General features: G+C 37.2%; 1 protein-coding gene across 1 annotated transcript in view; it reads right to left on the minus strand.

Moving 5' to 3' along the window:
* MTBP (MDM2 binding protein) overlaps positions 1-13047 on the minus strand; it is a 79930-nt gene that overhangs the window by 24070 nt on the left and 42813 nt on the right. Inside the window, exons 12-14 of the mRNA XM_007451662.1 lie at positions 11860-12033; positions 10561-10668; positions 1155-1310 (exon numbers count right to left, since the gene is read on the minus strand). Coding sequence (XP_007451724.1) covers positions 1155-1310; positions 10561-10668; positions 11860-12033 — 438 coding nt within the window. The remainder of the gene's footprint in view (positions 1-1154; positions 1311-10560; positions 10669-11859; positions 12034-13047) is intronic.

Here is a 13047-nt window from a genome sequence, read left to right on the forward strand (position 1 = left end):
TACTGAACATATCTTGCACTTACAAGCAACCTTATACTGTCTCCAACATCTTTCAGATTACTACGCACTATTTAACTTTGGTACTGATATTAACAATAGTGATAATGAAAATACAAACAACAGGTAACAATTTTTTGGCACTGATCGTGTTCTAAGTGTTTTACATGTATCAACTCAGTTAATCCTCATAATACCCCTAGTAACTGGGTAATATTATCATCCCCATTTGAAACATGAGGAAACAGAGATATGGAGAGGTTAAATAACCTGCCCAAAGACATACAGCTAACAAGTGACAAAGCTGAGATTTAAACCCTGGCAGTCTATCTCCAGAAGCCTGGGCCCTTAAACATGGCACTAGATGCTGTATTTATATTTTGTTTTCCAAACAGATCATAAGCCTGTAGAAAGCCAAGGACCCAAATTTTTACTTCTTTGTGTGCCTTCATGGCATCAAACAGAGAAAAGGCACTCAACAAACGTTATTATTAACTTGATTCTTTGGTCATTTTCTTATTAAAGTACGAATAAAAATGATTCGCACAGAATAAAAATAAAAAAATTATCCTGTACTTTTAAAATGCCAGGCAATCTTCAAATGCTTCTTTCTTAGGTCTTGAAAAGCTTCACTCTATTCAAATTCATCACAAGAATGGAAACCAGGAAAACAGAAAGAAATGCAAGTTAATATAGAAATTATTTCCTGCTCCCTCAGTAGAAGTTTGGTACTGTTCCTGCTATAATAAATGGCAAATGTGGAGCATCTTATTATATGTAGTTTTAACTATATTAAATTTACTGAGTAGGTTCTACTTTTTTTATCTTATGAAAACATAGCTTAATAGAAATCCATCCATTCTAGTAGCTCAGTAACAGTTGTAAGGGGAATCACCTTAAAGTGTTTCTCCCTCTGCTCAGAAACAATTATACTGAACATGCTTAAAGAAAGAAATTATCAGAGAATTTCTACTGTTTAAATGATGAAAAATACAGCTTATTATATATACATACATACTTGTATGTACAAGTATATATCACTATTAAAATTTATGATAGACTTTTGATTGATATAGTTTATTAGTTTTAATAATAAATAGCCATCATAAATGCCACACACAAAAAAGAACTAATGTTTAAAGTAACAGAAAACTTACCATTTAACCTATTGGAGGTGTTGTCTGTCTCTACTAGACTTGTTTTAGGGATAATAGCATCAAAATGATCGAAAAAGCATTCCCTTGTGAGTATTAATAGACTTTTGAGTTCATCCACAGAAAGTACTTCTGGCTGCTTTGCTAACTTTCTCCTTTCTGTAAGACAACAAATCCATATGATTCGCAATATAACTGTCATTTTAAAGCCTTGCAAGCTCATCTACTAGTCTTTTATGGGAAACATTTTCAAAAGTAAAACAAATGAATCTCTCCAGCAAATCAACATTCCTGGGTAGGCCTGTTTTCAATTTAGTCCCATTTGAAGGTAACAGTAGAATTTCCAGTTTTGTGAGATAAACAGAAATACAGTAACTTGTTAACACTAAAAGGTGACCAACGGTAAAGGCAGGTTTACGGGAGTTTTCAGGAATACACTGCAGAGCATGTAGAACAGCCTTATGTTGGTGTTTATGTGAAAATAAAACCTGTAAGACTTTCAGTTAAATGTGGTGGTTTGGCCACTTCCATCTATTTCTTCTCCCACCCAAAACTTAAAATCACAACAGAGGAATAAAAGAGGACAACAAAAGAAGACACAATAAATAGTGACAGTTTTCAACAAATTTTGGAAGATAAGATAATGCTGGAGTGGTAACTGAGAGTTTGCAGACAGAGGAAGGGTTAACTTGGGTGCCTGCAGAGGTATCAGGAAGGTCGTGAGCTAAAACAAGACTAGACACACATGGACGTATCTAGCCTCCAGCCCTCAAGCCAGATGACTCTGCTCTCATTTTTTGGGTAGAAACGGAAAAGGAGGAGTCTCAGACTGCAGAATGTCAGGAACATTAAAAGGTGGTACTGATGCTGGAGTTACAACTAAGAGATTAAATAAGAGTCTACATCCTGAAAGGTCAGACTCCAACCCTGGGGCCAAAAAGCTAGCAGCTACAAATGCCCCACTGAAAAGATTAAAGGATTCTCCTTTTCAAAAACGGAATGCCCCCAGAGAAAAGAGCTTGATACTGACATTACAGTGGAATTAAGGAGAGGAGTTCACAACCAAAATGTTGAATAGCTACTCCACCACTCTTGAAGCTTGCCAGGTATTACATTAGAGTGAGACATAAAATTTCCCACTTAGGACAGACAGAAAAAAAATCACTAGACATCTAAAGAAAGGTACTGAGGGGAGAAGGGACTCTGCATTTCCATGGTCTTATGTTTAGACGTGTAAGGACTTTGATTCAGTAATGCTCCCAGCTCCCCTTTCGCTCCCATCACTCACTGAGCTAGTCTGGAGAAGAAACTAGGCACGTTCTGATTAAACCTTTCCTCTCCAACTTTCATCTGAGCTAGCAAGTTCTTAAGATACACACTCTCTGCAATGCAGTGAGGGCCCTGCCCGGTCAGGGTTGATCTGCAGGTGTCCCGCTCTGGCTATCATTCAGCGGCTAAATTCAATTCTGGGTATATGTAGAAGAAAACCCACCAGAGATCTAAAAAGTCATATCCTTCAATTCAGTAATTTATCTGTAATTTATCTCCATCAGTGTGTTTCTTAAGTTTATTTCTCAATTGGTTCCAAATTTGGGAGAGGAAACAGGTATTATTTACTAGGCCCCTCCAAGCTAAAAAAAAGAGTCCAGGATGAAAAAGAGAGGCTAAAGCAAGCAAAAAGAAAAAAGGAGCCCAGCAGAAATAAAAACATTCCAGGGAACAAAAGAAAACTTGCCATAATTAATACTCTCGTCAAAATAAGAGAAGATACTATACTCATGAAACAAGTACAGGATGCTCTGATAAAGGAAGTCAATGAACAAGAAAATATTTTTTAAAATTAAGCACATGAGAGCTCAAATTTTTTAAAGCTGCAAGACATCCCCCAGAAACAAGAACAAAGAGACAATAATATGGAAACAGGAAGGAAAAGCAGGCATTCTGTCCAAAAAAAGCTGACATATAACTAATTAGAGTTCTAGAAAGAAAAAAGAAAATGGGAGAAAAAATTATCACAGAGATAAAAATTTTCAGACTTAAGAAGGTGAATCTTCTGTTGATATGGCTCATCAAGTACACAGCTCAATACATTGGAGAGGGGGGAAAGGGGAACACACACATTATGATTCAGAGTAAAGCTTCCAGAGACAAAGCTTCTGGAGGTAAAAGTTCTAGAAGGGGTAAAAACAAACCAAAAATAGGCCACCTCAAAGGATAAGACTAGGGCTTCCCTGGTGGCACAATGGTTGAGAGTCTGCCTGCCGATGCAGGGGATGCGGGTTCGTGCCCCGGTCCGGGAAGATCCCACATGCCACGGAGCGGCTGGGCCCGTGAGCCATGGCCGCTGAGCCTGCGCGTCCGGAGCCTGTGCTCCGCAACGGGAGAGGCCACAGCAGTGAGAGGCCCACGTACCGCAAAAAAAAAAAAAAAGGATAAGACTAGGGCTTCCCTGGTGGCACAATGGTTGAGAGTCTGCCTGCCGATGCAGGGGATGCGGGTCCGTGCCCCGGTCCGGGAAGATCCCACATGCCACGGAGCGGCTGGGCCCGTGAGCCATGGCCGCTGAGCCTGCGCGTCCGGAGCCTGTGCTCCGCAACGGGAGAGGCCACAGCAGTGAGAGGCCCACGTACCGCAAAAAAAAAAAAAAAAAAAAAAAAAGGATAAGACTAGTATGAGATTTGTCAACAGGAACACAGCAACATAAAACACAATGGGATAGGGACTTCCCTGGTGGTCCAGTGGTTAAGCCTCCGCTTTTCCACTGCAGGGGACACAGGTGTGATCCTTGTTCAGGGCTCCCGCATGCTGTGCCACGTGGCCAAAGGAAAAAAAAAAAGACAATGGGACAATGTCTTCAAAATTCTAAGGGTAAACAATTTTTAACCTGGAAGTCTATACAGATTATCAATCTAGTGAAGATATTTTCAGACATGCAAGAGCTTGAAAAATGTATACCCCATGAGTGAACTTTTACTCAGGAAGCTACTGCAAGATATGCTCCAACCAAACAAGAGGGGAATTCAAAGAAAAAGGGAGGACAGGGGGTCTAGAAAATAGGAGATTCCAAAAGAAGAGAAGAGGAAAGAGAAGTCTCTTAAGATGTCAGTAGGTCTAAGGAAGCATTTTGTCTAAAATACAGTAAAATATGAAACACTCCAGAAAAAAAAATCTATGAGAAATAAAAAGGAACTACTGAGTTTGAACATGCAATAAATTTACTGATAGATGTGTGGCAGAAATGTTGGAGGCTCTGGGAAAACATAACAGTATTTTGCCTGTACAGAAGAATGGGCAAATTAAAAATAAGGTGATTATCAACCAGAAAAAAAAAAGATTATACAAGAAAGAAGAGTTGACCATCATCATATACTACATGACTCAGCAGTAAACTTATAGATAGGTACATAGGTAGGTAGGTAGATGGATAGCTAGACAGGAAGGGAGGAAGGAAGGGAGGGAGGGAGAGAGAGAGAGGGAAAGAAAGAAAGAGAGAGAGAGAAAGAAAGAAAGAAAGAAGGAAAGAAAGAGAGAAAGAAAGGAAGGAAGGAAGAAAGAAGAAAGAAAGAAAGAAAGAAAGGAAGGAAGGAAGGAAGAAAGAAAAGAAAGAAAGAAAGAAAAAGAAAAGAAAGAAAGAAAAAAGAAAGAGAAAGAAAGAGAGAGAGAGAGGGAGGGAGGAAGGAGGGAAGGAAGGAAGGAAAGAAGAGGGAGGGAAGGAAGGAAGAGGGAAGGACAGAGGGAGGAAGATATGTTAAAACTAACCATTAGTTTAACCTCAATTCATGATTTCACTGTAAAGGATGGAAAGGGAAAGGGAAGTTGATGTGGGAAAGCTAAGTATTCAGTTCCATAGTTAGGCATTAAGATAATGTCTAAAACTAGTAAATCGAGAAATAACAGCATACATATGTTATTCATAAAGCTGGAGGAAAGGTCAAGGAAAACCAGCCGGAAGAGCTGAAGGCAGCTGCCTGTGGACAGACAGAAAGCTGGGGAGAAGGTGGGGCACTGCTGTTTTCCATTTTAGGTTTTTCAATAGCATTTGAAATTTTTAACTATACCCACGTACTACTTTTATAAAAATATTTCATTTTTAAAACACTTCTGAACTAATAACATTTTCTTCTATAATAAAATAGTGAACTATAAATTCGTAGAGAATTCAATTCAACAAATATTTATTGCGTATGTACTGTCTGCAAAGCACTGTGCTGTGCCCTTAGATACAGAGGATTAAAGCATATTCCATCACACTGTGTGAGGCTGGCACATAAATAATACAAGGGAATAGCTGGATGCCTCTGTAAAATCCCACCTCACCAACCTGGATATTGCCAGGCTCAATCCAGTTCTGATCCAAAATAAGTAACACATGATTTCTGCAGTCAAGAACATTAGTAACGGTAAAGTAAGAGTTGTAATATACGCTGCTTTTATTACATTTTCTTAGTGACGATGAAGCTTCGATTGAAGCTTTTTATTTTCTTACCATCTTCTGGGAGCCGTCTAAAATGAAAAGTTGTCAATGATTTGCTTTCATCTGAAAGATGCACAATAAGTAATGTGCTACAGAAAGTAGCCCCACATTTTTATTAGTGCTGAAAATATACTTAAATAATGAACCTGACCTATGCTTATTAAAATTGTCAATTATATTACAATAAGGGGCGATCTGAAGAGCAAGATATGACTTCCTATTGACCTTGATGACTGGGCAATAGAGAGAGAAAACAGGTAAGGTTTAATAGGGTTACGAGCAGGATAATTTACCTAGGTGAAAAATAATCTCTACACAAGTGAGTTTGCAACACAAGATAAAGATTTGGGAGAAAAATACTGGACTAAAGTCTAAAAATGAATTAGCAAAAGAATGCTGTTCCTAAGAAAGCTAGTAATAACTCAGGACTTAACTAAGAAAAATAGAGTGTAAAATATCTAAAAGTATCAGCAGATTGACCACCAATCAGGGCTGCACTGGGTTCTATAAATTTAAAAAAGATGCAGGGAACTCAGAGTAGTGACCACAATCCTGGAGCAAAATGACAATACTGCTATTTTGGTATTTGTTTTGTATCACACTGAACAGTTTTTTATTTAAAAATTGTTCAGCATTCTTAAACCTTTTCTTTAAAAATCAGTGAAACAAGATACTTAATATTTCTAAATACAAAATTTATAAGTTATAAAGATCAGGTAAAACATAAATTATAAAATTTATATATCATTCTAAATGTTTATATCTATACATCTATATCTAGATATAGTATAGAGGTTCCTTAGAAAACTAAAAACAGAGTTATCATATGATCTAGCAATACCAACTCCTTGGCATATATCCAGAGAAAAACAATTTGAAAAGACACATGGACCCCAATGTTCATTACAGCACTATTACAATAGCCAGGACATGGAAGCAACCTGAATGCCCATCAACAGAGGAATGGATAAAGAAGATGTGGTACATATACAATGGAATATTAACTCAGCCATAATAAGGAACGAAATTGGGTTATCTGTAGAGACATGGATGGACCTAGAGACTGTCATACAGAGTAAAGTAAGTCAGAAAGAGAAAAACAAATATCGTATATTAATGCATACATGTGGAATCTGAAAAAATTGGTATAGACGATCTTACTTACAAAGCAGAAACAGTGACACAGAAGAAGAGAACAAATGTATGGATACCAAGGGGGAAGTGTGGGGGAATGAACTGGGAGATTGGGATTGACATATATACACTATTGATACTATGTATAAAACAGATAACTAATGAGAACCTACTGTACAGCACAGGGAACTCCACTCAGTGTTCTGTCATGACCTAAATGAGAAAGAAATCCAAAAATGACAGTATATATGTATACATATAGCTGATTCACTTTGCTGTACAGTATAAACTAACACAACATTGTAAAGCAACTACACTACAATAAAAAATATAAACAAATAAATAAAAATTAGATATAAATTTTAAGAATAGAATTAATAAAAATAAATTATTCTAAAAAATTAAACCCTAACAGAAATTTTATTTGATTTTTGTGTTATTTTAAAAAACAGAGTACCTCATTAATGTGAGTAAATTTTCATGCAGATTTTTCCAGTTGCTTGTTCTGATGCAGTATACTCAGATAAATAGTGGGGGAGATAAGAATTCGTTTACTCCATGTCTTATTGATAATTTTGAAAAAAAATTTGAACAACTTTTTGTTTTCCAGCAAAGACTACAATCTGTATTGATACTGAAATGTTAATTTTTTTCCCAAAGAAAACTGTTCCTATTATATCAGTTTTCATCATGTATAAATTAACTATCAATTTAAGTACTTTTATATTTATATTCACTTCTCTGAAAATCACTGAAATAGACACTGAGATAGTCTTACACTGGAAACTTCATTTTGTTGTCATTCTCCTCTGTCTTTAGAGATACTTGAAATCTGAACAGATGCATCTTTGTCCCCAGATTTTCAATTCATTATTAACTCTCTGGGTAGAGGAGAGATTGGTTAAGCAAATAATTCCATCGTAAATAGATTAACTGGATAATTAATCTTAATCAAGATTTAATGTTCTAGATTACAAACTGGCCAGTACATGCATACCCCCAGAGCTGATGTCTCCAGCAGCTACTAGCTCTGAGGCTTCCTTCAACTTCAGGCCCCCTACTTGCCCTTGCCCAGTGCTGTGGCAACCTTACAGCTGCTGCCTGTGTTACAGCTCAGATGCTGGTAACTTCTACATTTTCAGCATTTATTTAGCACTTTCTTCCCCCTCCCAACCCCCAGCAGAGCTTCCAATCACAACTACTAGGCAACAACCTAATTATAATTATATTTCCTTTCCCAACCAAGCAGGAGGGATGGCCTTACTGGGCTTAACTCTTCTTACCCAAAGGAGAGATACACCAGCTTCAGATAGCTGCCCATTCTTCCACTCTCACAGTTTTTCTGGTTGGAAGGGTAAGGAAGAGAGGTGAAGATGAAAGAGAGGGGAGATGTTGAAGGAACTTAAAGAGCTGTCAGAGGCTTATGGCAAAGAACCAAAGCCTAAAGAGGGGTTTAGCAGGGCTAGAACAAAGTCAAGAAGTGAATAACACTAAGCTAGCAGATGTTAGAAATAAAGGAGTTTTATCCACAAAAATACTAGTATTTCAGCATTGTTTTCCTTTTTTTTCTTTTTAATTGAAGTAGAGTTGATTTACACTGTTGTGTTAGTTTCAGGTGTACAGCAAAGTGATTCATATATATACATATAAATATATTCTTTTTCAGATTCTTTTCCATTACAGGTTATAACAAGGTACTGAATATAGCTCCCTGTGCTCTACAGCAGGGCCTTGTTGCTTACCTGTTTTAGGTAGCGTAGTCTATATTTGCTAACCCACACTCCTAACTTATCCACCCCCCACCGCCCCCACCTCCCACCCCACGGTCTTCTTTGGTAACCGTACGTTTGTTTTCTATGTCGGTGAGTCTTTCTGTTTTGGAAATAAGTTCACTTCTATCATTCTTTTAGATTCCACATGTAAGTGATATCATATGGTATTTATCTTTCCCTGTCTGACTTATTTCACTTAGTGTGACAATCTCTAGGTCCATCCATGTTGCTGCAAATGGCGTTATTTAATCCTTTTTTATTGTTGAGTAATATTCCACATCCTCTTTATCCATTCATCTGCTGATGGACATTTAGGTTGCTTCCATGTCTTAGCTATTGTAAATAGTGCTGCTATGAACGTTGGGGTACATGTATCTTTTTTTTTTCCTTATTCTAGTAAAATAGCTTTACAGCGTTGTGTTAGTTTCTGCTGTACAATGAAGTGAATCAGCTATATGTATACCTATATCCCCTCCCTCTTGGACCTCCCTCTCCCCTTTCAGTTTCCACCTTTTCCAGATACATGCTCAAGAGTCAGATTGCTGGACCATATAGTAACTTTATATTTACATTTTTTCCCTTGGGTTAATATGTAGTACCTTTCATTGAAACTAATTTGCCTTTCCTAATTATATTTTCCTTGAGCTAATATCATATTCATAGTTAAAAAAAAGTGGTTCAAGGAGTTTAAGACTACACAATTACCTTTGTACAACTGAAAAAGTAGATAATTCTTATATGAATAATCAAGACCAAGTATTCTAAAATTATTTTCCATTGAATAAAATACTGAATCCAAGGTATTTTTTAAATGCTTTTAAAGAAAAGAGTGGGGCTTCCCTGGTGGCGCAGTGGTTGGGAGTCCGCCTGCCGATGCAGGGGACGTGGGTTCATGCCCTGGTCCAGGAAAATCCCACATGCCGCAGAGCGGCTGGGCCCATGAGCCATGGCCGCTGAGCCTGCGCGTCAGGAGCCTGTGCTCCGCAACGGGAGAGGCCACAACAGTGAGAGGCCCACGTACCACACACACACAAAAAAAGTGATATTTTTCATTTTATAATGTATCTACTTAATAATCATTTTTTCTATATGCAACTAATTGTGAGGTCTGACAATTTGAATTAATTTCTTAGAAATTCTATTATCAATTAGCTTAAAATAAGTCCAGATTAAGTACTAATGAATGATTATTTATAAAAACAATGTTAAGACTGATAACCAAGTTAACATTTAATAGAGGAAAAAGCTTAAATAATGACCCTTAAAAAAGTGTCAATTTCTTGAATAAAGAAAAATCCATAATGCCAACTTCACTCAGTATGTGAAATGTGCTTAGTTATGATTAAAGTCTAAGAATCAATGCTCACGTTAACCTATTAATTTCTCTAGATTTGTATTTTCTTCTATTTGCAGTCTCTATCTTCCTGTATAGCCAAAAAGATATACAGAGAAATTTTGTAAAAATTACTATGTTAACCAGAATAATAAAACTTAGGTATCTCTTCTAGCATACAGTTAAAAATAACGAAAAACAAAATTTTCCTGGACAAATATTATTATAAATGTTAAAAGCAGTGTACAATAGCAATATACTGAATCTGGTGGGAAAAATGTTACAGACCTTTTCTACCCTAACCTCTATCAAGAATAGCTCTACAGGGACTTTCCTGGTGGTGCAGTGGTTAAGACTCCACACTCCCAATACAGGGGGCCCAGGTTCAGTCCCTGGCCAGGCAACTAGATTCCCGCATGCATGCTGCAACAAAGAGTCCGCATGCCACAACTAAGGAGCCTGCATGCTGCAACTAAGGAGCCTGTGTGCTGCAACTAAGGAACCCACGTGCCACAACTAAGGAGCCGGCAAGCCACAACTAAGACTCAGTGTAACCATAATAAATAAATAGTTCTACAAATGAATATCATATCTAAAAGACAAAGTGTATAAGAAAAAGTGACAAAATAACAATGCCTTAGGCCTGAATAAGTCAATATTCCTACACCAGAATCAAATGCACCAATCATTACTTACTCAGACATTCTTTCAAAGCCAAAGCCTGAACATTAGCTAACTGTTTCTCTCTCTGTATAAGTTGCTCCCCAGAGAAATTTGGAAGTGACAAGAGGTCAAGAGGAAAGCCTGAAAAACAGAAAAAAGTCAGTATTAAAGATGATTTGTAACAAAAATTAATATTCAGTCCTCAAGAAATGTGTTATAACATAATTAAAAGTCAATTACTCATCTTTCTTGACCTTACATATTTCAAAGTAAATAATAATAATTGAGCAGCAGAAAATAAGTGTACTAAATTATTTTGCATTTTAAACTTTGACCTGCTTCTTAAGTTGAGAGAATTTAGGTAGCAGAATAGAATTCCTTCCACCACCTTTTCTTCTACCTGCTTGGCTATTGAAACTCTTACACAAAACACAGAGTATGGGAGCTGGTCTCCAAAGACGGCCTCCCAGTGAATCACACTTCCTGACACTCATTCGCCGCGCAGTCCTTCCACAGTGAATCTACGTTGGCCTCACGTAACTAATAAGGTGTGGTAAAAGTGACAATGAATGGCTAGGTCACAGGAAGCCTTATAGCTTCTTAGAACAACTGCTCTAAGAGCAGTTAGCAACCACAGAAGGAATCAGACTCCCCAGAGACCATGTTGTTGTGAGGAAGCCCATGTTGGCCAGGAGGACAGGACACGTGAAGAGGAAGTAGGCTCGCATCTGTTCCAGCCATCCTAACCCAGGCATCGCGCATGCGGGTAAAGAGCCATCTTACACACCAAGCCCTGTTAAGTCTTCAAAATGATTGAAGCCCCAGCTGTGTGTGACTGCAGTCTTATGTGGATCTTCAAAACAGAAACATCCAGCTGAGCCCAGTCAACCTACAGGACTATGAGACATTATAGTAAATCGTCATTATTAAGCCGCATTTGGGGTAGTGTGTCATACAGTGATAGGTAACCAAAGCGTGGAGCCTGGAGAGAAAAATAAAAAGATGGGCAATAAAATAGAACGAGACACTTGAGAGAAAGTAAGTGAAAATAAGAAATAAATTCTAGAAAAATAATACTTGTTTAAAGTGGAAAACACTAAAAATTTTCCTATTTGGAATTGAAGGCTGGCTTACTAAATTTTACTAAGTATAATGTATAAGGGATTAATTCTCTGCACTCTAAACTGTCCAAACATGTTATAAAATATTTAAAATAAAAGTAAATTTACTGAAAGTGAAACGGAGTTTGGAGACAATAAGTTCATTAGAAGTTAAGTATGTACACAAAGAAATGTAAAAATGTTTTGTTTTCCACCTAAAGTTAACACTTACTCAGTTTGGTCTCTTCTGTCTTTGCTTTCATCTTTCCATGAATTAAACTGAGTGCAAATGAGCCATTGATTTGGTTGGCTGAGTGAATCAATGTGGCTTTACACTTTCTGTTGCCATTACCTTGTAACAAGAGATAATAGCTAGAACTCTCTCCTTTCACTTCAACATCTGGAACTAAACAAAAACAATCATTTTGTTAAGTATGCAAAAATTCAGCAGGCAACATGGCAGAATCATACATTTGATCCATAGGATATAATGACATGTTTATGTTATTTCAAAACAAGGTGTTACCCAATACATTTGGGGCAGTAGTTGTTCATTTAACTGAGGAAGCTGTTAAAGCAGAGAATCATAACAAAAAAGATACTCACAAAGCATATACATTTTACTTTAAATTAATGTAAAGTAAAATTTACATATATATTTTACTTTAAATTAAAACTATGTGTACTCATTAACTTTTTTTTTACCCCAATCTATATATATATATATCTTTCATTTTAACATCTTTATTGGAGTATAATTGCTTTACAATGGTATGTTAGTTTCAGCTTTACAACAAAATGAATCAGTTATATATATACATATGTTCCCATATCTCTTCCCGCTTGCGTCTCCCTCCCTCCCACCATCCCTATCCCACCCCTCCAGGCGGTCACAAAGCACCGAGCTGATCTCCCTGTGCTATGTGGCTGCTTCCCACTAGCTATCTACCTTATGTTTGGTAGTGTATATATGTCCATGTCTCTCTCTCGCTTTGTCACAGTTCACCCTTCCCCCTCCCCATATCCTCAAGTCCATTCTCTAGTAAGTCTGTGTCTTTATTCCTGTTTCACCCCTAGGTTCTTCATGACATTTTTTTCTTAAATTCCATATATATGTGTTAGCATACAGTATTTGTCTCTCTCTTTCTGACTTACTTCACTCTGTATGACAGACTCTAGGTCTATCCACCTCATTACAAATAGCTCAATTTCGTTTCTTTTTATGGCTGAGTAATATTCCATTGTATATATGTGCCACATCTTCTTTATCCATTCATCCGACGACGGGCACTTAGGTTGTTTCCATCTCCGGGCTATTGTAAATAGAGCTGCAATGAACATTTTGGTACATGACTCTTTCTGAATTCTGGTTTCCTCAGGGTATATACCTAGTAGTGGGATTGCTGGGTCATATGGTAGT

Source organism: Lipotes vexillifer, unplaced genomic scaffold (assembly GCF_000442215.2).
Source record: "Lipotes vexillifer unplaced genomic scaffold, Lipotes_vexillifer_v1.1 scaffold440, whole genome shotgun sequence".
Lineage (NCBI taxonomy): Eukaryota > Metazoa > Chordata > Mammalia > Artiodactyla > Lipotidae > Lipotes > Lipotes vexillifer.